A 23,379-nucleotide genomic window follows, 5' to 3' on the forward strand; every position below is an offset into this window, starting at 1 on the left:
GGCCCTTGAGGCAGGCGGCATGTACCAGCGTATAACTAAGGCCCCGGTTTTCTGGCTGGAGGTCTGAGAAGGGGAGTCCCAGGAAACCAGAAAGTACAGGAGAGCTCATGGAGAAAAAGGAGATTAGAAAAGACACCGTAAGTCATTTATGAACTCCTGGGGTCAGCCTGACAGCGCAAGCACGGATGCGGCCCTAATCATCATACCAAACACGGAGAACCAAACTCAAAGAACTAAACCCAGCCTGGCCACTGGGCGGCGCATGCAGGACACACCTGGAGAGCACGGCAAAACTTGGAAAACCGAACTGACGCTGGAACCACAACGAACGGGAGGCTATGGGAACCTGTGTTCCGGAACACAGCCGGGCGGGCTAAGGGACTACTAAAACAAACACCTCAAAGCCTCACGATGTAATATTCAAAACGCCCGGGGGATGGCCTGGGTGGCTCAGGTGGTTAAGGGTCTGGCTCAGGTCATGATCTCAGGGTCCTGGGATCGGGCCATGTGAGGCTGGCTGCTCAGTGGGGAGTCTGCTTGTCCCTTTCCCTCTGCTCCGCCCCCCTGATCAGTTTGTGCAGTCCCACTCTCTCTTTCCAATAAATAAAACATGGAAAAAAGTAGTCAAAATTTTTGAACTTTTCTGAAAAAACACAGTAATTGAGATAAAAAATTCACTGGGTAGGATCAAGAGCAGAATAGAAATAGCACAGGAGGGGCGCCTGGGTGGCACAGCGGTTAAGCGTCTGCCTTCAGCTCAGGGTGTGATCCCGGCGTTATGGGATCGAGCCCCACGTCAGGCTCCTCCGCTATGAGCCTGCTTCTTCCTCTCCCACTCCCCCTGCTTGTGTTCCCTCTCTCGCTGGCTGTCTCTCTCTCTGTTAAATAAATAAAATCTTTGAAAAAAAAAAAAAAAAGAAATAGCACAGGAAAGAGACAGCTTGAAGTCAGATCAGTAGGAATTATCCAACAGGAAGAATAGAAATAAAAAGATTGAAAAAAAAATTCCAAATTTGACAAAAGACATATATGCCTACAGATTTGAATAGCTCCACGAACTTCAAACATGATAAATCCAAGGAAATCCACATGTAGACACATCATAATCTAACTGCTGACATCTAAAGACAGAAATCTTAAAAGCAGCCAGAGAAAAACAATGATGGAACAATTTGAACGATTACAGAATTTTCATCACAAACTGGAGGCTAGGGAAAGTGGAATGGCACTTCTAAAGTGCTGTAAGAAAAAAATGCCAATCTAGAATTTTATATCTACTGAGAATGTCTGTCGGGAACAAAGGTGATATGAAGACAGCCTCATATGAAGAAAAGCTAAGACAATTAATAGCCAGCAGACCTCTTCTAACTGAATGACTAAAAGTTCTTCAGACAGGGGCGCCTGGGTGGCACAGTCATTAAACGTCTGCCTTCGGCTCAGGGCGTGATCCCGGCGTTCCGGGATCGAGCCCCACATCAGGCTCTTCTGCTATGAGCCTGCTTCTTCCTCTCCCACTCCCCCTGCTTGTGTTCCCTCTCTCGCTGGCTGTTTCTACCTCTGTCGAATAAATAAATAAAATCTTTAAAAAAAAAAAAAAAAAAAAAGTTCTTCAGACAGAGGGAAAATGATGCCATAAGCAAGCATGGATCAAGTACTTCCAGGTTCCCCCGTGTGTAGGGAGGGAGAAGAGGGCTGGGAAAGTAAAGAGGTGGTTTATTTGAGGGATGAGGTCCTAGCAATCACATTTTTTTTTTTTTTTTTTAGATTTTATTTATTTGACAGAGAGACAGAGAGAGAGCACAAGTAGGCAAAGTGGCAGGCAGAGGGAGAGGCAGGCTCCCCATAGAGCAGGAATCCTGATGTGGGGCTCGATCCCAGGACCCTGAGATTATGACCTGAGCCGAAGGCAGACACTTAACCAACTGAGCCACCCAGGTGCCCCTAGCAATCACATTTTAGTGTCGTAAAATAAATTATTTTAAGAAATGGTAAGAAATAGTCTAAAACTATACCATACACAGTGTGTCACCTAGTATATTTACAACTCAGAAGGAAATTGATTCTGGAACAGACCAATCATATTTAGTGTATCAGTGAAAATCTGACTTTATCCAAAGACCAAAAATCACAACTGTCCAACCAGGAGTCATGGCTGGTCAATCAGGGAAGACCCACCAATTCAGTAATGTGGTCTGCAGCTATCATGTGTTTGGTCCCTTAGCATCCTTTGTCCTTTCCATTGGAGACCTCTCTTTCCCCGATTCTCAGCTCAGGCGCTCTCAGGGGAGTGGCTGGCACCTCTGGCCATGTTCAGAGTTGGACAGGACTATGGGATAGCGCTACCTCCTATTCCTCATTAACAAAATCTCATCTCAGTCCAGGGTGGCAATGTACCCAGATCCCAGGGATGAATCCTGACAGGTTAAAAAGATAGTCACAATTCTGTTTACTATTCATCTAGCCTAACAGCAGCAAGGGATGGCTAAGTGACCTAGTACTGACCAATGAAATATAAAATGACATCTGTTGGGGACTTTTGGGGGATCTTTTGCTCTTCTGTTAAAAAAAAAAAAAGAAAAAAGACAAGTACAACTTCTTTCCCCTTTCTTTCTTCTTCGAACATAGGTATGATGCCTGGAGCTGCAGCAGCCACCTCATGCCCACAAAATAAAGGCCAAGAGAACTGCCGGGATACTGGGCCTGACTCTGCTGAGCTGCTGAACGACACCAGGCTGCCACCTACCACAAATTTCTTGTCATGTGAGAGAAATGAACTCCTCTTTAACTACTGCTAGTTGAGTTTTCTGTTTCTTAGAGCCCAAAGCATTCTTAACTGACTTGACACGACTCAATCAGAGCCAAAAAGACAAAAAAACACTTTTGCTAGGGACATCCCCTGTCTTTCCTTAAAAAAAAAAAAAAAAAAAAAATTATTTATTTATTTGAGAGAGAGCAAGATAGACGAGAGAGAGATCGATCCTAGGACCCTGAGATCATGACCTGAGCTGAAGGCAGATGCTTAACCAACTAAGCCACCCAGGCACCCCTCCCCTCAGCCTTTCCTACTGGACAAGAATGAGGTAGGGTGCAGCCCCAGGTACCCCACAACCACAGGGAGGACATGCACCTGCCTGAAGACAAGGAGCCACCCCTGAAGGGAGGTCTATCCTGACTTGATGTGAGCCAATCAATATCTTTCCTTCTGTTCACCTTTCTGACACCTGCAATTAAATGAGTCCTAACTAATAGAAATAAGTCCTCATTTTCAGTGGCCAGCCAACCAGCTCCAAACTCTCAATCTCATTCTTGACAGGTCAGCCATGGTGATCAACACCAAGAAAACCACAACCAAGAAAAGTAGGTACCACTCACCTTTTTGTTTCTTCTGTTCAAGTTTCATCTTCTTTGCCAATAATTTCTTCTCTTTTAACTTCTGGCTATAAATATAAAATGCATTAATTCCTTAACTACCTTACTGTATATTTTAGAAAATAAGTATCTATTTATGTTTAAAGACCTTATAATTACACAAACACTATAATAATGAAATGGAAGAAATACTTTCTCATGATTCTGCTACTCCAACACCATCAACATTATCAAGCTGTTTTCTTCTTGAATCAAAATGAAATCCTTGGAAGTCTGGAACTGATTAAAGCAATCTCAGGAATACTGGAGATGTTTTTCATTCTAAGATATTTAGGGACTGTTTTTATTTATTTAAATTTATTTTTTTAAATGACAACTTTATTGCAGCATCAGCAAAGGTGAGATTTCTGAAGCTGGTGAAGACCGGGCAGCATTTCCATGTGAAATGTTACGGCTTTACAAGTTTTTTTTCCTTATTTAATACCACATGCAGACACTAAAACATGGTAAAAGAAAAATGCAAAATATCTAGAAAAAAAGATGTAATCAAGTTGTAGCTTACAGACATGTTCTTTAAATTTACTATGCCTATCGGAAAGCAAACGAAAGACGACTAACCCAATAAATTAACAGATTGCCAGAAAGAGACTAAGAATTAGGGACTGCTTTTAGAATCTTACTTAGCTCTCTAAAGGACAAGGGAACATTTATTAAAACACATACAGTCTACATACTGACGTAATATCACTGAGGGAGGTCACACACCCTAATTTAAGGAAGAAGCTAAAGAAAGTTTGCTCACAGCACACCGTTAAACTTGAAAATACCGAAGTGGAGGAGGCCTGGAAATCCACCTCATCACCCGAGTGCTGACCTGAGCTGTGGAGAATCTGTAACATGGGTGGGTGGGTGGGTGGGTGTGTGTGTGTGTATGAAAAGCACCAGCAACAAGTGACAATCTGTCCTCAGATACTGGAAGAAAGGCCATTCCTCTACTGCGTAACACCCAAGGCCTCGGCAGGCCATACAGTGAACTTCTGACCACAAGGACTACTCATTCACCAGCTTTTACGTTTCCTGCCTTTAAGTTTCATTGGTCATGAGAAGCCACAAAGCCCTTACCGCTTTTTCCGCCGCTTTGCCGTCTGCTCCTCTGCAGCGATTTTATTCCTCTCCAGTCTCTTCTGAAACTCTGCATCCAATTTTTGCTGTGAAAAAACACATCGTTCAGACACCCTCGGGGCAGTGTATGAGAGCTCGAGAAGTCACACCACTGGGGGTGCTATAGGCCCACTGAGGTCTCCAGGACCACTTGAATTGGAAGAGACTGCCCAACAGGTGGGGCAGGAATCAATATTTGGCTCTGATGGACACCGTTACTCCTGCCGTGAAGATACCACTCACGCACAACGAAATACGAGAGCATGGGAAGGGGCACACCTGCTGGTTATTTAGCCAGGGCCTTGGCTTGTGCGCTGTTGTGATTTATAGTAAGAAATCTACACAGCTGACCTTTGAACACAGGTTTGCACCGTACGGGTCCACCTACACATGGATCTTTTTTGATAAATACAGGACAGTACTGTAAATGTATTTTCTCTTCTTATGATTTTCTTAACATTCTTTTCTCTTACTTTATCCTAAGAATACTGTATCTAATACATATACAGAATACATGTTAATCGACTGTTTATATTAGCAGTAGGGCTCCTGGTCCATAATAGGCTATTAGAACTTTTAGGGGAGTCAGGGGCGCCTGGGTGGCACAGCGGTTAAGCGCCTGCCTTCGGCTCAGGGCGTGATCCCGGCATTATGGGATCGAGCCCCACATCAGGCTCCTCTGCTATGAGCCTGCTTCTTCCTCTCCCGCTCCCCCTGCTTGTGTTCCCTCTCTCGCTGGCTGTCTCTATCTCTGTCAAATAAATAAATAAAATCTTTAAAAAAAAAAAAAAAAAAACTTTTAGGGGAGTCAAAATCTATGTGCAGATTTTTTACTGCATGGTAGGGGGGTGGGTGCCCCTAATCACCTTGTTCAAGAGTCAACTGTATTTGATCTTCATCCACTATTTCTGGCACAGAGGCCCTAAAACTTGTAAGTTTCCTATACAAGAGCCACAAAGGCATCTTTTATTATAATATTTAATTATGTTCCCAGTTCCTGAATTAGCTCCGGAGGTGAAGGTGAAATGGTGTCTTTTTCATAACAAGCCCCTTTCAACCATAGGAGTTTATATTAATGAGTGACGAGGGTAACTTTCAGCCCTACCTCCTGTGCTCCAGGGAGGCGAAAGGGGCTGCAGGTTGAACGAATTACCAATGGCCAATGATTTACTCAACTGGTAGTGAAGCCTCCAAAATCCCAAAAAGATGGGGTTCAGGTGGCTTCCGTGTTGATGAACATGTGGAGGTGCTGGGAGGGGATGGAAGCTCTGTGCCCCCTTTTCCACCTGGCTGTTCCTGAAGTTATGTGAGCCCCTGTAAGCAAATTAATCGAACCCAAGGAAGGAGTCGTGGGAAACCTCGAACTCACAGCCATTCAGAAGCACAGGTAACAACCTGGGCCTGGGCCTGGCCTCTGAAGCGATCGGGGGCAGGGAGGCAGTCTGGTGGGACTGAGCCCCGAACCTGTGGCATCTGACGTTTTCCCCAGGTGGATAGCATCAGAATTGAGTTACATTGTAGGACACTCAGCTGGTGTCCCAGAATTGGCTGATGTGGGGGGAATCCCCACACATTTGGTGACCAGAAGTGTCAGAAGAGTAGCAGAGAACTGAGAGTAGAGGAGACGCACAGGAGCGCGTTTTCTCCTTACAGTGGCCTGAGCTCATCAGGTGGAAGGCCAGAGCGGGAATCGTGGGATTTTCAGGTCCTAACTGATGACGGTTATCAAACGACTGATCCCACAGCAGCGCAACAGCCACCACCATCACCGCCACTGGACGCACACGCACATACACGTGTACAGAGGCATACGCAGGTGTGTACACATCCACACAGACCCATCCCTTGTACTGGTCCTTCCTAGCAGCTCCCTGTCTCTAAGCCTGTTTTCTCACCTGAAAAACAGGAAAAAGATTAATTCCTCTCTCCCAGAGTCTTCAGGAAGAATAACATTTGATGACCTACAGGAAAGCACTGGCAAACCACAGATGCAATTGCTATTCAGTACCATCTCTTTCTTCCAGTCACAGCCATCAAGGTCAGCGGGGTAAATAAGGAGCCTGCAGAGGACGAGGTGGCTTCAACACTCTGCTCGCCTGCACTGCCAGGGCTGTGTGGATCTGCTTCGAGTGGCACGGATGCTCTGAGAGCAAAAATCATGAAATAAAAAAGAAGGGTTGGGGCACCTGGCTGGCTCAGTTGGAAGAGCACCGGACTCGTGATCTCAGTAAATAAACTTTAAAAAAAAGGGTCTCCTTTCAAGAAAATCAGCTGATTAGAGGACAAGTTGAAAGTAAACGACTTGAGGGGCACCTGGGTGGTGGCTCCGTCGGTTAAGTGTTTGCCTTTGGCTCAGGTCATGGTCTCAGAGTCCTATGATTGGATACCCCCTCAGGCTCCCTGCTCAGCGGGGAGTCTGCTTCTCTCTCCCCCCACCCCAGCTCAAGTTCACGTGCGCTCTCGCTCTAATAAATAAAATCTTAAAAAAAAAAAAAGAAACAAAGAAAAAGTAAATGACTTAAAGCTAAAAGCACATGGTCTGTTTAGAAGCTGAGCCATACCTGTCTCACTCTGCTGCTGGAGCAGCTGCCCTCACTGGCTGAGAATCTGCCACAAGGACTCATGGAGCACCACGCGATCTTTTGGCGGTGACATCCTGTTAGTCACTGTGAAAGGTGAGGACACTCTTGCTTGTTTCTTCTAACCTCAGAGCCTGTCTTTTGCCATGTGAAATAAAAATCTTCACTGGGGCGCCTGGGTGGCTTAGTCATTAAGCGTCTGCCTTCGGCTCAGGGCGTGATTCCGGTGTTCTGCGATCAAGCCCCACATCAGGCTCCTCAGCTGGGAGCCTGCTTCTTCCTCTCCCGCTCCCCCCTGCTTGTGTTCCCTCTCTTGCTGCCTGTTGTCTCTCTGTCAAATAAATAAATAAAAATCTTAAAAAAAAAAAATCTTCACCATATGAAATAAGAATCTGGGTGTCTCTGGGGACTCAAGGTTTGCTAACATTTTTTTTTTTTTTTAAGATTTTATTTATTTGACAGAGAGACAGATCGCCAGCAAGAGAGGGAACACAAGCAGGGGGAGTGGGAGAGGAAGCAGCAGGTTCCCAGCGGAGGAGCCTGATGTGGGGCTCGATCCCAGAAAGCCGGGATCACATCCTGAGCCAAAGGCAGACGCTTAACGACTGAGACACCCAGGAGCCCCTGCAAACATTTTTCTGTATTTTCTCTGGGTCTTTAATCAATATATAAAAAGTTCAGACTAACTGAGGGTAGCTGAGCCAACTGCCTGCTCTATTTCCTTCCCTCTAAAGTAGTTTAAAAATTTAAAAAGTGTTTCTGATAGTTTTCACACTGAATTTTCTTTATTCTTGACAGTGGAAAACCCACCATGGTTGACCAGGTGTAGCTGTGTGACAAGCCACCAGAAACTCCCCACTAGAATTGAGAACGTCCCAAGTGGAGGATGGCAGTAGCTGAAGAACCACCAACAACTGGGAGCCAAGACAGGCTGCAGGACAAGCAAACACCAGGTGAAAACCACCACGGCAATGATTCCATTATGTCCCCAAATCATAAAGATATTTTCCGAACTCAATTTTGGTCAGCCAGTGAATTTTTACTTTTACATATTTTCTTCTGTATCATGTCTATCTCTTTAATATTTTCCCTTGTGTTTTACGTTGGAAAATTTCAAACACAGAAAAGTTGAAGGAATTATACAGTCCATATATCCACCACCAAGATCCTACAACTGACATTTTGCTACTTGCTTTATCATATCTGTCCACCTATCTATACCCCTATCCGTCCGTTAATCCATCTCATTTTTTTTAAACACATTTCAAAGTAAGTTGCAGACACCAGGACATCTCACCTCTAAAGATTTAACCATGCATAGCATTAACTAGAGTTTAATATTTGTTAACAGTTTCTCAAAATGCTCAAATCTTGAGTGTACAATTTGATCACACCAGAAAGATCTCTCATACCTCTTCCTATCCAACTCTTAGAGACAATTATTGTTCTGATACGTATATACGTTTAACATAGATTAGTCTTGCCTCTTGTAGAGCTTCATATAAATGGAATCATACAATATACTCTTTCATGCAAGGCTTCTTTCACTCAGCATGTTTTCAGAATCATCCATGTTGTCGCATGTATCATTAGAGTCTTCCTTTTTATTGCTAAATAGTATTCTATCTTAATGAATGGTTATTTTAACTTTTTAAAACATTTTATTTCCTTTATATAGGAGGAAATTCTACAGTGAGTCTTTTTTAAACCAAACTACTGGAAAATCAAATGTTATTGGACAAAGTGGTTTCCTCCTTTATAAAAAGCAAACAAATAAATATTGTAAAGTATGTGACGCTCTCTAAAACACACAGATGTATTCAATAAAACAACAGGCATCATGGTTAGACTGAGGAAAAGGTCTTTCCCAGTGCGTGGTGTAAGATTAAGAACAAGGGGCAATCTCTCATGCACGTTGTGAAGAGAAATCAGGTTTGGAAAATAACAAAGAATTAGCCAAATAATATTTGTGGGGTTTTTTTTTTTTTAAAGATTTTATTTACCTATTTCAACAGAGAGAGAGAACGAGAGCAGGGAGCTGCAGAGGGAAAGGGAGAAGCAGGCTCCCCACTGAGCAGGGAGCCCAATGCAGGATTTGATCCCAGGACTCTAGGGTCATGACCTGAGCCGAAGGCCAATGCTTAACTGACTGAGCCACCCAGGTGCCCCTCGTTTTTATTAATAGTCAGGTGGGAAAATATAGAAGCACTAAAATGGTTTTTTTCCCCTCATTTTTACTAATAGCCAGTAATATAAAGGAGCACCTAGCACCACTGCAATCAAAAAGCATGAAATCTTTGAACGAATATAAGATATGTACCAAATCTCTATAAATCATCCCATTGAAAGATGCAGGGGGGAAAAAAAAGACATTTCCAGAGGGGATGACTAACCACTGTAACATCCATTCTCATTCTAAAAAATTTAAGTTACAGATTCAACTCAATTCTAGTAAAAAAACAAAAACAAAAAAACCCAAACCAAGATTTTTGGTGTGGGTAGAAGAATTCTATTTGAAAAATAAATGAAATGTCCAAAGAGTATTTTTTAAGAACAACAAGAGAGAGGTTTTTGGGTCTTCCAGTCAGGTAATAAAAGGCTTAATCATTCTAATACAATTTCTAAGGCTATGCCCAATTCTTAATTATTATTTCACACCTGTCATGAAGAAGTGCCAGCCTCTAACTAGACCACTCAAAGAAGCAGACACATGAAAGCACACTACTATTCACATCAAACATACAGCTACATGGAATTATAGGAATTCAGCCAAAAAGAGAATAGTTTGAAATAATAACTCAAGTGAGATGGGAGATCCTGCTTTCTGTTCCATTTCATGGCAAATGGCCTGGAGGGGAGAGGGGACTCTGCTGTCCCTTCTACACACATGGAGGTCTCCCTCCTTTCATTCGTCTCCTGGTGGGAGCATTCTGATGTGCTGAGTCCGACCTAGGAAGAACCTGGATTTGATGTCTGTTTCCCATGCTGACTTTAGAAGGCAGCCTTCACACAGGCCAAGAACCAGGTGTTACTTCCTCTTCTTTAAATGCTTTTTCCTAAAAGTCCTAAGTGCACATTGCCCAAACCCAAGGGCGCAGCCAGCCTCTTTGCTCACTGACCTTCTCAGCCATGGCATCCATGTAGTCCTGTCGCTGGTACTCTCTCCGACGCAGATGCCTATACACATGGAACTCTCCACTGCCAGCCCCAGCGCTTGAACCTATAGTCAGAAGAGTCCAGAGTTCTTAATGAAATCCAGCAATCAAAAGGGACCAAAGAAAGAAACTGGAAGTAATGGAAAGGACCATTCCCCATTGTATCCAGAATCTGGCACGGTGACTTGCATAGTTTAGTCATCATTAAATAATTGTTGCATGAATGTTGAATGCGAAGTCACTAAAAATGCCACTCTAACACAGTAGTAAGAGGAGGAACAAACTGTGGTTGAGTCATCAGAAACCTAGAACATAGCTTAAGACCTTTCCCTCCCCTGCCAGACGATTTCACATTTGACATACTAAATTTCTATTGAACTGAAAAGATGTCCATGTATATTGTTTTGTGTTTTTTTTTAAAGATTACTAAGTAGTATGTGTCGAACAACCACGTTTTTATAAAATCATTTTTTCTTAAACTTCAGTGATTTTGACTATAGGAGTTCGAAAGGCTATATCAGAATGTTACAAGTGGGGGGCACCTAGGTGGCTCAGTCATTTAAGCGGCTGACTCGTGATTTAGGATCAGGTCATGATCTCAGGCTCCTGAGATCCAGCTCTGTGTTTAATGGGAAGTCTGCTTGGGATTCTTTCTCTCCTTCTCCCACCTTTGCTTGCTCACTTGCAGGCATGCATTGTCTGAAAGAAATAAATCTTAAAAAAAAAAATGTTACAAGGAGAATGGTGGAATTATGGGGGTTCAAAATTTTTCATACCCGTTATTCTTCTTTACAATTAGTATGTTCATTTACAACCCCCAAATAAAACTATTTCCAGTTAGAAAATACCAATACAATGCATTATTTAAAACAAAGCAAACTCTCTAGTGCCAAACCATAAGAACAACACCCCTTCTTTTTAAGCACAAAATTACTGAACCAGTGAACTTTATTTCCTATTAGAAATCTAATTAACAAATACTAACTGCAGGGTTTTTATATCTGTGCTTCAAAAATTATATTCACTCACACATACATATACACAAAAGACATTACCCATTACATCTCGAACAAATTCTGGGGGAGGCCGAGGTGCCCATTCGCTCATTTTTTCTGGAATTGGAACTGCTTTGTCCTGGAACATTTAAACACGGAAGCATCTTTAAGTACAAACCTGCTGACAAATTCACACCTCTTAAAACCAAACCATTTTAACTAGATGGGTGAAATAAGGCTGCTTTAGTCCTTGGACCTAAAGCTGATTTTCTTCCCTGCCTTAGATTTACTTCATTCCGTATACTTTGGGGTCTATCACAGCCCATAGCCTTGCCAGGGCTACACCCAACTCTTCAAAGCAGAACTCAGAAACGTAAGTCACCAATTATGGCTGGAACCTCTACCCTTAACTCTATGACACCTGGAGTCAACGCTTTCTAGCCAAAAGTGTAAGAGACCTCATCCAATTATCTTTATGACTGAAGGGATGGAGACCCAGACGGGGAGAGTGACTTGCCCCAGGTATGTCGGTCAACGCCCCTCTAACAATCGGTGCTTTTTAGAAGAAAATAAATCCTTGCGCCAACCCATAGATTCTATCTTTCCAGTCAACACTCCAATTTACAGAAAGTTAAACTAGGAGTGTCTTAGAGCACGGGACACAGCTCCACAACGCCCTCAACCAGGCTGGGCTCCAACATAAAGCCAGGGGCAGCTCACTATCTCCGGGGTAGCCTACTCCTTCCTAAGGGCTGGCCCTGGGGTTCGGGTACTGAGTTCCTAAGCCTGGAGGCAGGGGAGGAGGGCCCGCAGGTCCCCAGAAGCATTGGAAGGGAAGGGCGCTGGGAGGAGCCGTCGAACGAGCGCCTCGTCTCACCGGGTTCTTCATGAGCCGCTCCAGCTTGAGCTTCTGCTCTTCTGCCGCATTCTTGGGGATGACGAGAGCCTGTGGCTCTTTCTTGGGCCTCGGCGGTCGTACCGAAGAGGCAGCCGAACTCGCCATCACAGCTCCCCTACTGCTCGAAGACCGGCGGCGGGGCGGCGGCGCTCACGTATGACGACAGAGCCGCGCGCCCGCAGCGCAAGCGCAGTCCGCTAACAGGGCGGGGCTGGGGCGGAGTCGCAAGCCGGAAGCAGGCTACTGAATATTCATGAGCTAGTGGCAGGGTGGGTTACCATGATCAAAGCCGCTTGATTTCATTTCCTGTGTCTGAGCAAATCAGGGCAGCAGAGCGCCCACGTTCCTATGGAAGAGGTGGCCTTGCACGCCCGAGGGTTCGACCTTAGCTGACCTCTCCAGTCCGCGTGCGCGTCGTGGCTCCGCCGGCAGCCCTGCTAATGGCTCTCAGCATCCCCTCCCGCCCCCGGGTCTTTGTCCTGGCGGTTCCTTGGGTCTGGTCCACTCTCCCTCCCATTTCAGACAATCTATTTAAGAGAGCGCAGACTTGTCGCTGAGCTCCCTGAGGACTGGGGCCATGTCTCTTTTGTCCTCCTCGAATTATTCTGCACCTGTCACTCAGAAAATCTACAAGGGTCGAATGAATGAGAGCCTTTCTTATGAGAAAGAGGGAAGGGCCCCTCCCATCTAGGAGCTAGCCTGGCACTCACAGCTAGGCCTTGATGTCCTCCTCTTGGACATCAACAATTTCCCAGAACACCAACAGCACACAAGGCCATTCTGTCACCACGATGGAGTGAGGCATAAACAAGGCTGCTCTGTACTCATGTTTGAACGTAGATGCAAACGGGAATATTGTTGGAACCACAAAAAGACCAAACGTTTTCCTCATTCTGGCTCTTATGAGTAACTGCTGGCTTCTTTAAAGCATTAGCCTCAGTTCGCTTTAAATATTTATGAAGACAGCCAGTCATCGAATTGTGCCGCTTCCTGACAGCATCTAATCCAGAGTTAAACCCACTTGCTTGAACCCTCCCCCAAGTCACTTCACCCAAGCCCAAATCTTATAATAAGTCCTCTTTCACATCCCCTTGTTGAAGTAAGTGCAGTCTTCCTCCTTGAAAGAGGCAACAGAACCAAATTTTCAACTACAGGTGTATTTCTGGTGGTCTTCACACTTGCTGGTTTTCTCATTTATCATTTGTCACCCACTGAAGAGTGGACATTCTGTTCACTGCTGTATTCTGACCTTTGGGGCAAGGCCTGGCTCACAGCAAGTACTCAGTTAGCTTTTACTGGATGACCACAGGATCTTGGGGGCCAGGCACCTTAGGTACCATTGTTGCTGCTGCTTTCACAGCCTGCTCAGCCCAGGACAGCAATCCTGGGCACTGAATATCCCAGGCCGGCCAGGTGACCCATGACAGGGTGTCATGTTATTGCCCTAAGGCCATTCAGAGAGTAGGCCACTGAGAGTAGGTGATTTTCCAGTGACCAAGGGTGATGGATTAGGAGAAGTCCTCAACCGGCCCAGGTCTGTCACTGGAACCTCTGGAGGGCTTGGCTGGGGTGTGGTCATGGACACATGACCCTACATCATACACTCCAACCACCCAGATACCTCACTTTCCCCCAACAGTGCCACACACAAAAAAAGACTTTACTCGGAGTGTCTTTCCCTTCCTGGAGAACTCCCACGCACCCTTCTTAGCTTTGCTTAAATGCTACCTCCTCCATGAAGCCTTCTCTGATAACCCTCTCCCCCCACCCCACCACACCATCCCCATTCCCTTCTCCAGGCAGTTAGCTGCTCTCTTCTTGGTGCTCTCCCTGCTCTGGGTCCCGATGGCTGGCATATGGTAGTTAGCACAGCATGTCCTCACCATCTGCTTACCCACAAGTCTGGGAGGAGGGTTGAGCTGAAATCCCAGCATCTAATCCTGGCCTAGAGTAGAGTGGTGCTTCCAGAATGCTTGCAAAACAGAGGAATTAGGGAAGGAGGAAAGAGGGGGGTCGACAACTGCCTGAAAAAAAGAAAGAATGGGTGAATGTGTAAACGAGATAACCAGGGGACGGATGAATGAATGAACATGTGAGATGGCAGATCAGCAGAGAGTAAAGAGCCGGAGAGCAGCCATCCCCCTGTCACCCCCCACCTCCAGGTCTGGCATAGAGCTGGTGTTTGGCAGACAGCTCCTGGGTGGAAGTGAAATGAATGAGTGAAGTGAATGAGAGCACAAGGGTGGGGGGCATGTGGGTGCGATGGAGCTGGTAATGACATCCTCAGTGTCCAAGCCTAGTCTAAGTGTGTCGACATGTTTACCATCCTGATTTACAGATAAGAAACTGATGCCCAGAGGGGTGAGAGACAGGCTCAGGGTCACACAGACTCAAAACCCAGCACTCTGGGCCCAGGTCTGTGAGGGCCTGATTGATCACGAGTCTTAGGAATGGAAAGACCATGGCCCCCAGCAGGCCTTGGTGGGGTCCCTCCATGTGGCCCCCTTCTAGGGCTGAGGCCAGTTTTGAGGTCCTGCCCGGTGGAGCCACCAGCGGCTGCCCCACAAGTGTGGACTCAGACCCCGAGCACCACCTCCTCTGCCACCAGAGGGCAGCAGAGCTCCACCCGGGTGCACCTGCTGGCCTGTGCCCCACAGGCCCAGGACGGCGGTGCTTTGGAGTTTGGCTGACCTGGTGCCAAAGATTGGCTCCACCTATTCTGGACTGTGGGCTGGGGAAGCAACTTAACCTCTTGAAGGCTGTTTCTTTATGCACGAATAGGGGGCACACCAACCCCCCTTGACGCTTGTGAATAAAACAATGTGACCGATGTTCAGTGCCCTGATATTCAACAGTAGGGTGACCACATATCCCAGTTTGGGCCCAGAGCTGAGAAGTTTCTCAGGATGCAGGGCGTTCAGTGTTAAAAGCAGGAGACTCTTGGGCAAACTGGGACAGCTAGTCACCCTAGGGGGTGGACACTCCTCCTTTAATCCTTTGAGTTGTGGTTGCTACATAAAGAACTAAAACAACAAAAATGTTTACAACTATTCCATGATTTAACTTTCTCATGGAATTAGCGAGTCATGGAATCGGTGGTCTTTCCACTATAGTCCTGCTGTCGATGCCGAGAACAGTTTCAGCAAGGGGAATCAAACGGAGATGAAATACACCCACTTGGCAAAAGAGTTTGTCAGTTTCCTATAAAGATAAACATACAGGGGTGCCTGGGTGGCTCAGTCGGTTGAGTTCCGACTCTTGGCTTCGGGTCAGGTCATGATCTTGGGGTCGTGAGATCAAGCCCCCCGTTGGGCTCCATGCTCAGCGAATGAAGAGTCTGCCTGAGGATTCTCTCTCTCCCTCTGCCCTTCCCCCAGCTCATGCATGTACACTCTCTCTAAAATAAATAAATAAATCTTTTTTAAAAAGATAAACATAGGGGCGCCTGGGTGGCACAGCGGTTAAGCGTCTGCCTTCGGCTCAGGGCGTGATCCCGGCATTATGGGATCGAGCCCCACATCAGGCTCCTCCGCTATGAGCCTGCTTCTTCCTCTCCCACTCCCCCTGCTTGTGTTCCCTCTCTCGCTGGCTGTCTCTATCTCTGTCGAATAAATAAATAAAATCTTTAAAAAAAATAGATAAACATACATGTACCGTACGACCCAGCAATCTCACTCCTAGGCATTACCCTGGAGAACTGAAAATGTACGTCCAGTGAAAGACCTGTATGTGAATACTTACAGGAGCTCGGTTCATAACTGCCGCAAACCGGAAACAACTCAAACGACCGTCGGGTTGTGACACACCCATACGGTGATGTACTGCTGAGGAACAAAAAGGAAGGAACTATTGATATTTGCAACCACATGGATGAATTTCAAAAGCATTATGCTTAGCGAATGGAGCCAGATTCAAAAGGCTACAACCTTCTGAATGATTTCATTACTTGACATTCCAGAAAAGCCAAAATGAGGGGGATGGAACGCAGCTCAGTTGCTGCCAGGGGCCAAGGGCAGGAGGAGGGAATTGACTTTTTGGGGTGATGGACTTGTCGTATGTCTAGACTGGGGTTGTGGTTCTGCGAACATACACATTTGTCGGACTCACGGAAGTTGATGCTTACAAAGGGTGAATTTAATTGCATGAAAATGATACTTCAATACGCTTGACATAATAAACAAGTCACCTTGCCAAGTTGCCGAGGTGCTGACCTATTGTCTGGGTGGATTTGGGGAGCATGACCCCCTTTGAGCCCACTTCGCCCACCCAAGGCAGCTCATATCCTATAAATCTGCCCTGCTCTGTCCCGTCCAGTCGGGGGCTCAGGGGTTGGGTGACAGTAATTGGCTTTCCGAAGCCCAGAGGCCAGTGTGGAGGAAACTGCAGTGCTTCTGTCTCTGGGCCCACCTGCGCATAGGGCAGGGTCCTGGCTGCTCTAGCTGAGGCAGGTCGGGACCCACAGGCCGGGGCCCCTTCTCACCCAGGCCACGCTGAGCAATGGTAGGAGGTGCTTAGAGCTGCCGCTGCCACAACCCCATTCTCCAGACGTCCCAGTCTGACTTACTAAAATATCTTCCTATTCCTTAACTTGGACCCCCCCCTCCCCCAGGTTAGGGGAATCACCCAGTGGGAGAGAGGCATTACCCTGTTGAGGCCGGCCCATGATCTCTCAACTCCTGACATGGCCTGCCCCTCCCGTGCCCCACACACCTTCCCTGGGTGGCCGCCTGTGAGTATGCGGACCACCCACAAATCTTCTGCAGGGTTCCACAGGCAAGGGCAGGTAGCATTCAAAATCCCCCCAATCCGATGATAATTACAGTTGCTCACCTTGGTGGATACTTGCCCATATGCCAAGCTCTTTGTGATGGGGTCCTACTCATATCTCGTGTCATTGTCACAAAACACCTTCTGAGATAAACACTCTTTTTAAACTTCTATATCGTGAAATGAAACATACACACAGAAAAAAATGTACAAAAACAGAACACAGCTCACTGAACGATCACAAAGCAGACACCTGTATGACTCCATTCCCATCAAGAATTGGAACACCACAGGCCACTCCTGATTCTCCAAATCACGACCTCCCCCCCATCCCGAGGTAGCCACTCTCCTGGCTTGAATGGTAATCGCTTTCTGCCTTTTCTTTATATTTTTATATTTTCACCGCCTAACCATACACCTCTAAACTCGCGTGGTCGGTGCTGATTCTGGAGCTCTGCATACTTGGAATCAATCAGAAGGCATCCCCCTTCCACTCTGTGCTCACCTGTTCTCTTGCTTACTAACATCAGTTGTCAAAAAGGAGCTCTTCATGCGAGTATAGTCAAATATATCACCATTTCCTCTCTTTAGGGCTTCTTGTGTCCTATTTTTATAAATCTGTTCTTACCGCAAGGTTACGAAGAAACTCCCCTGTTATCCATGAGCGCTCTACTGGCTTGCCTTTCCCATTTGGACCTGCCATTTTACCTAAAGCTGTTTTCCGGGGGGTGAATGGAAACTCAAGAACTCACTTCATTTTTTCCACGTACCAATATCTGGTTTCCCCAGAATCACTTAATGAAAAAATTGCCTTTCCTCACTGCTCTTGTGCCTTGCTTCAGATCTTCCCAACCTGACTTTTAGTCGGGGCCTTGCCCGCCCCTGCTGCCCTAACCCCACCCCCCAGGGCACAGCACAGCTCTTGCTTCAAGCCTGGGGGCCCCCTGGGTACTCGCACAGATCCAAAGCTGGACTTGCCAGGGGAGTTAACGCGACATGTGGAAGGCTTGACCAATGGGGACAGGAATTGGTGGATAAATGCTTCTCTCTTCCACTCCCTGGGTGGAAAGTTCTGAACGGTGCTCTATATGGTTTCTCAGAGGGTCCAAGTTGGCTTAAGCCCCGTAACGCCCACAGCAGAGAGCAGCTCAATCCTTCTTTCTCGGGTTGGCTTTTTTTTTTCTTCCCTGTTTCCATCTTCCTTGTCCCCTATGTTCTGTCACCCTGGGATCGCTTCCCAAAATAAATGACTCACACTTCTGAATGGAATCCAGGCGAAGACAGTTGGCACTGGAAGTGACTCAAGAAAGCAGCACCTCGGGATGGGATTATGGGATGGGATCGTGTACTGGGCAGGCTGCAGTAGGGATCCCCGTGCTAGGGGTCAGTGGGGTGGTGACCACCCCTGGCATGCAATTGCCACGTGATCACTCATGCTTTCTCCCGTGACAGATGGAGCTGAGATTCAGGTAGAAGGTGCTGCATTGGCTTACATGCCCTGATGGCCCTTGAAAGACCTAGGAGCAATGGAAAGTAAGAATTGTTCTGTGGCCTGTTTTCTGTGCACTGCTTCGGAAGGGTTGAAAGAAGAAAACAGGCTCGGGTTAGCCAACCATGAACTCAAGACAGGCTACGAGAGTCAGAAGGCAACCAAAGGGCCGGCAACACCAGGTAGACAAGATGGTTTATCTAGAGCAGGTCATCCAGCGTCTGTCCCAAGTCACCCCAGTGACAGTGCAACTGGCCCAGAAGCAGGACTCGACTCAGGGGCGGGGTAGAGCCGCACAGAGAGTAGAAGTTCAGGTGCAATGGTGAAGTGCAGAGTGTGGTGACATGCAGGTAGCCTCCCATGTCCCGGGAGGCCTCCCCTTCTTGGGGCTCTCGGTAGCAGCTGCATTTGCGCGAGCTTTATTTGGCAGACTTCCGCCCTTTGCTGACTCATATGCAGCTCAGGTCAACTCACACTCTCTGTATTTGCACCCGTGTCTCTTGAAGCTGCTGCGGGGGGGGGGGAGGGGATGTGAGACACCTGATCATTCTCCCTGCTGCATTTCCTTCTGGACACATCTCTCTCTCACTGGCTGGCCCAGATCATCTGGACCAGGGGCGTGACTCACTCCTCTTTAGCTCCCTGGCAGCCCCAGTGTGATCAGCAGGGCCGGCACCCTGTCCTTAACAGCTCCCATCCGGCTTCGCAAGGAAGAGTGGCCAGCAGTCACAAAGGCTGCACCTGCTGTCCCCTCTCTCCCCGCCAGTGGTTGAAATTCCACTCCCACCACCTTCACCCCATCTCACAGCTACACGCTTTGGAAGCACAACGACTTGGTTTCAATCCAGGATCTGCCGTGTGCAGGTTATCTGAACCTCAGGGAGTCACCCATCTTTTCGAGCCTCAATTCCTGACCTCTAAAATGGGAATAATGACACTATCTCATAGGACGGTTGCAAGGGCCAATTAAGATGGAATGTGTGACTAGGACACTAGCTGGCACTCAGCTAATGCAGGCTGGAATATAACTGTCAAGGTCAAGCCTGCCACGTGGGCTTGGCGTCCTATTTCCTGGGACCCTCCAGAACTGGCCCCACTGGGGAGTTCTTCTTCTGTGCTTCTCAGTCTGTCCATCAGCAAATAAACATGCTCCCTCTCCCCAGATTCGATGTCCCTCTGCAGGTGCTCTCCTCTTCATCATCAGACTTGTGCCTTTTTAAGAAGTTGACTTGTGGGGGCGCCTGGGTGGCTCAGTCAGTTGAGCATCTAACTCTTGATTTTGGCTCAGGTCGTGATCTCAGGGTTGTGAGATGGAGCCCTGCATCGGGCTTTGTGCTCAGTGAGGAGTCTGCTTGAGATTCTCTCTCCCTCTCCTTCTCCCTCTGACCCTCCCCCCACTCGTGCTCTAAATAAATAAATAAATAAATAAATAAATAAAATCTTTTTAAAACAGTTTAATTGTGGATATAAAACTAGTCCTAAGAAGAGAGAATATAAAGTGATTCCCACATGCTCATTACCTAGCACCTGTCAACACTTTGATTTCTGCCCCATCCCCACCCCGGAGTATATTGTAAAGCAAATTCCAGATACCATGTTGTTTTATCTGTAGATGCTTCTGGGTGTATCCCTAACAAATAAGAACCTTAAAAAAGTCCGTAATACCACTATCACACCTGACAAAATTAACAATAATTCTGTTATATCATTTAATACCCCGTCAATGTCTTAATATTCCCAATTGTCTCAAAAATGCCTTTTTCTAACCATTGGATGATTACATTTAGCTCCTACATCTTACCTATGTCAGTTCCCCTCCCTTCTTTCTTTCCCACTACAATTATTTGTTGAAGAAACAGAATATTTTTTCCTTTTTTTGAAACTTTTTAAAAAAGATTTCATTTATTTATTTGACAGAGAGAGAGAGCAGGGACACAAGCAGGGGGAGCAGCAGGCAGAGGGAGAGGGAGAGGGAGAAGCAGGCTCCCCACAGATCAGGGAGCCCGATGTGGGGCTCAGTCCTAGGACCCTGAGACCACAACCTGAGCCGAAGGCAGACTTTCAACCGACTGAGCCACCCAGAGGCCCCCAAAACAGAATAGTTTTTCCTATAGAATTTCTCAGTTCTAGATTTAGCTAAATGCATTTTTTTAAAAGTGTCTTTTGACATGTTCATCCATCCCCTTATTATTACAATTTATTTTATAAACTTGTAGTTAGATCTAGAGACCCGATTGAATTCAGGTTCAATTTTTTTTGCTTCTTTGTTTCATTCATCAGAGGTTCTGCGTTCTTTCCACCATCTCACCTCAGGCTCCCTGTTGAGACTGGTTGTCTTGCTTTTTCATCATGATAGGATTGATCGGGGTTAGAAGTTGGCAGGCTAATCCATCCATAATAAAGTTCCAAAAACCTGACCTAATGGTTTTTACAGCCCGCAGTGGTCGTTCCTGGATCCATTATCTCACTGAGTGCTACGAGACGTTGAATTTCTCATTTTATCATTCCTTGTGCATTTATTAGCTGGTATTTCTCTCTAAAGAACTTTCCCCATTGCCCATCTGGTCATCCTCTAGAGAGAACGCTATTGAAACTACAACCTACATCTCTTCGGCCTACCTTTGGGTTTACCATAGACCCCGAGGGCTGCACCCCTCAACTGCCTACGTCTCTCTGCTCCTCTGGACGTAGCATGACAGTTGCCAAGAACCTCCTGTGGTGGTTTGGTAAGTACCACGTATGTGGCACCCTTAGATCCTAAAGGATGTGGGGCCGATGGCAATCATATGGATTGTGGAGTTGGCTGGCTTTTCTTCACTTGAAGGAATAAAATAACAAACTCTGGGCAGCCAGTGGAACCCAGCACAGGGAGAGTGCCTACGTGGCAACACTTAAAGAGACTCCCATCTCCAGCAGCTGGAGGCAAGTCAATGCTGAAAATCAGAGCAATCAGGGGAAGATTGACAAAAGGCACCAGAGTCCTATTGGAAGAGTTATTGGCTGAGAACTTTCTAAAATTGATGAAAGATATGAATCCACATATTCAAGAAACTTAGTAAACCCTAGCAGGATAAATACAGAGAAAACCATCCCAAGCATACCAGAGTCAAACTTCACTAGACTAAAGATATAAAGAGAAAATTCTTAAACAGCCAGAGGAAGAAAGACACTTTAAATTCAGGGGAACAATAAGAATAATGGCTTACTTCTTAGGAGTAATTATAGAAACCAGAGGAAACGGGATGGTATCTTTAAAGTGCCCAAAGAAGGGGCACCTGGGTGGCTTAGTTGTTAAGTGTCTGCCTTCGGCTCAGGTCGTGATCCCAGAGGCCTGGGATCAGCCCCGCATGAGCTCCCTGCTCAGTGGGAAGCCTGCTTCCCCCTTTCCCTCTGCCCCTGCTTGTGTTCCCTCTCTCACTGCCTCGCTCTCTGTCAAATATATAAATAAAATCTTTAAAAAAAAATAATAAAGTGCCCAAAGAAGAAAGTCCTGCTAGTCTAGTGATCTACGCCCAGTGAAGGAAAATAATCCCAAATGCTAGCTTGGGTCTTCAGGAAGGAAAGAAGAAACATAAAATGGGTAAATAGATAGAAAAAATTAAAAAGATATGAAAAATAGCATGGCAGTTCCTCCAAAAAAGTTAAACATAGAATTGCCAAATGATCCAGCAATTCGACTTCTGGGTATACACCTAAAAATATTGAAAGCAGGGACGTGGACAGGTATTTGAACATCAATGTTCATAGCAGCTGTGACTCACAATAACCCAAAGGTAGAAATGACTGACATGTCCACCAGCAGAGGAATAGATAAGCGAATGTGGTATGTCCATACGCAGCGGAATATTAGCCAGGCTTGAGAGGAGGGAGGTTCTTTTTTTTTCTTTTTAAGATTTGATTTACTTCTTTATTTGAGAGAGAGTGCGTGCACGTGAGCAGGTGGGGGAGAGGCGGAAGGGGAGGGAGAGAAACCCAAGCAGACCCATGCACTGAGCACAGAGGCTGATGGGGGGCTCAATCCCATGACCCCGGGATCATGACCTGAGCCAAAACCAAGAGTCGGATGCTTAACCGACCGAGCCACCCAGGAGCCCCAAGAAAGAAAGAAATTCTGACACATGGGTAAACCTTAAAGACACTGTGCTAAGTGAAATAAGGCAGACACAAAAGACAGTGCTGCAGGATTCTCCTTCTAAGAGGTCCCAAGAGTAGTCAAATTTAGAGAGACAGCGAGTAGAATCACTTTTCAGGGCGTTGGGGGAAGGCAATGGCGAGCTAGTGTTTAATGGGGACAGAGTTTCAGTTTGCAAAGATGAGCGAGTCCTGGATGCTGCCCATACCTTCCGACAAAGGTAAACACAGCGGCGCTAGTGCACCGGAAGAGAAGTGAGCCTCCTATTTGCTTCTTTTACTTGTGTCCTCTGATCGAATGCGATCCCAAATGTACCATTTCCACCCTTCGGCGGTAGCACTGTGTCCGCCCAGCCTCCAACCACCACTCAGCCTGGTGAATCGAAGGCTATCCAGCTCATGACGGCCACTTGCATTGCATAGACCATGATTCCCGCAGACAACGCTCCGTTTCTCCTGGTAACTAGTACCTGGACCACACTCCGCTTCACAAAGGAAGCCCTCTCGCCCAAGACTTCAAACGCTAGAGACCAGGTTCTCTGAGGTGGGCAGTGGGGATGGTTGGCGGAGTTCCAGAGAACTTAGTCTCAGCCCAAACCCAATGCTGAATCAAAATTATTGTGCAAAGCAGAAAACAAAACTCCCATGCTTCATGTGAGCAAGACACACTTGCTGAATCATTTGACATCATTTTCACATTTCAAAGAGGACGTCTAGTAGATCTGAGAGCAGAGATGGAGAATGATTTAAAAAAACCAAAAAAACAAACCTTAGCCAGTGGGTAATCGTTGCCTTGCCATGGCCAGAAACGGGCAGGTGCTATTTGTCCCTTCTG

At 46.3% G+C, this 23,379-nt stretch overlaps 1 protein-coding gene and 1 long non-coding RNA gene across 2 annotated transcripts in view; one reads left to right on the top strand and one right to left on the bottom strand.

The window, feature by feature from the left end:
• The window catches only part of LOC113267825 (uncharacterized), a 30,013-nt gene extending 21,889 nt beyond the window's left edge, over positions 1-8,124 (top strand). The window contains exons 3-5 of the long non-coding RNA XR_003320947.4: positions 2,626-2,760; positions 3,314-3,357; positions 7,908-8,124. This is a non-coding gene — a long non-coding RNA (uncharacterized LOC113267825). The remainder of the gene's footprint in view (positions 1-2,625; positions 2,761-3,313; positions 3,358-7,907) is intronic.
• Positions 1-12,318, bottom strand: part of PRKRIP1 (PRKR interacting protein 1) — a 27,229-nt gene extending 14,911 nt beyond the window's left edge. Inside the window, exons 1-5 of the mRNA XM_026516064.4 lie at positions 12,137-12,318; positions 11,320-11,398; positions 10,229-10,329; positions 4,492-4,577; positions 3,373-3,437 (exon numbers count right to left, since the gene is read on the bottom strand). Coding sequence (XP_026371849.1) covers positions 3,373-3,437; positions 4,492-4,577; positions 10,229-10,329; positions 11,320-11,398; positions 12,137-12,262 — 457 coding nt within the window. The 5' untranslated portion in view covers positions 12,263-12,318. The remainder of the gene's footprint in view (positions 1-3,372; positions 3,438-4,491; positions 4,578-10,228; positions 10,330-11,319; positions 11,399-12,136) is intronic.
• Between the last annotated feature and the right edge of the window lie 11,061 nt (positions 12,319-23,379).

Source organism: Ursus arctos, unplaced genomic scaffold (assembly GCF_023065955.2).
Source record: "Ursus arctos isolate Adak ecotype North America unplaced genomic scaffold, UrsArc2.0 scaffold_2, whole genome shotgun sequence".
In the NCBI taxonomy this organism is placed as follows: domain Eukaryota; kingdom Metazoa; phylum Chordata; class Mammalia; order Carnivora; family Ursidae; genus Ursus; species Ursus arctos.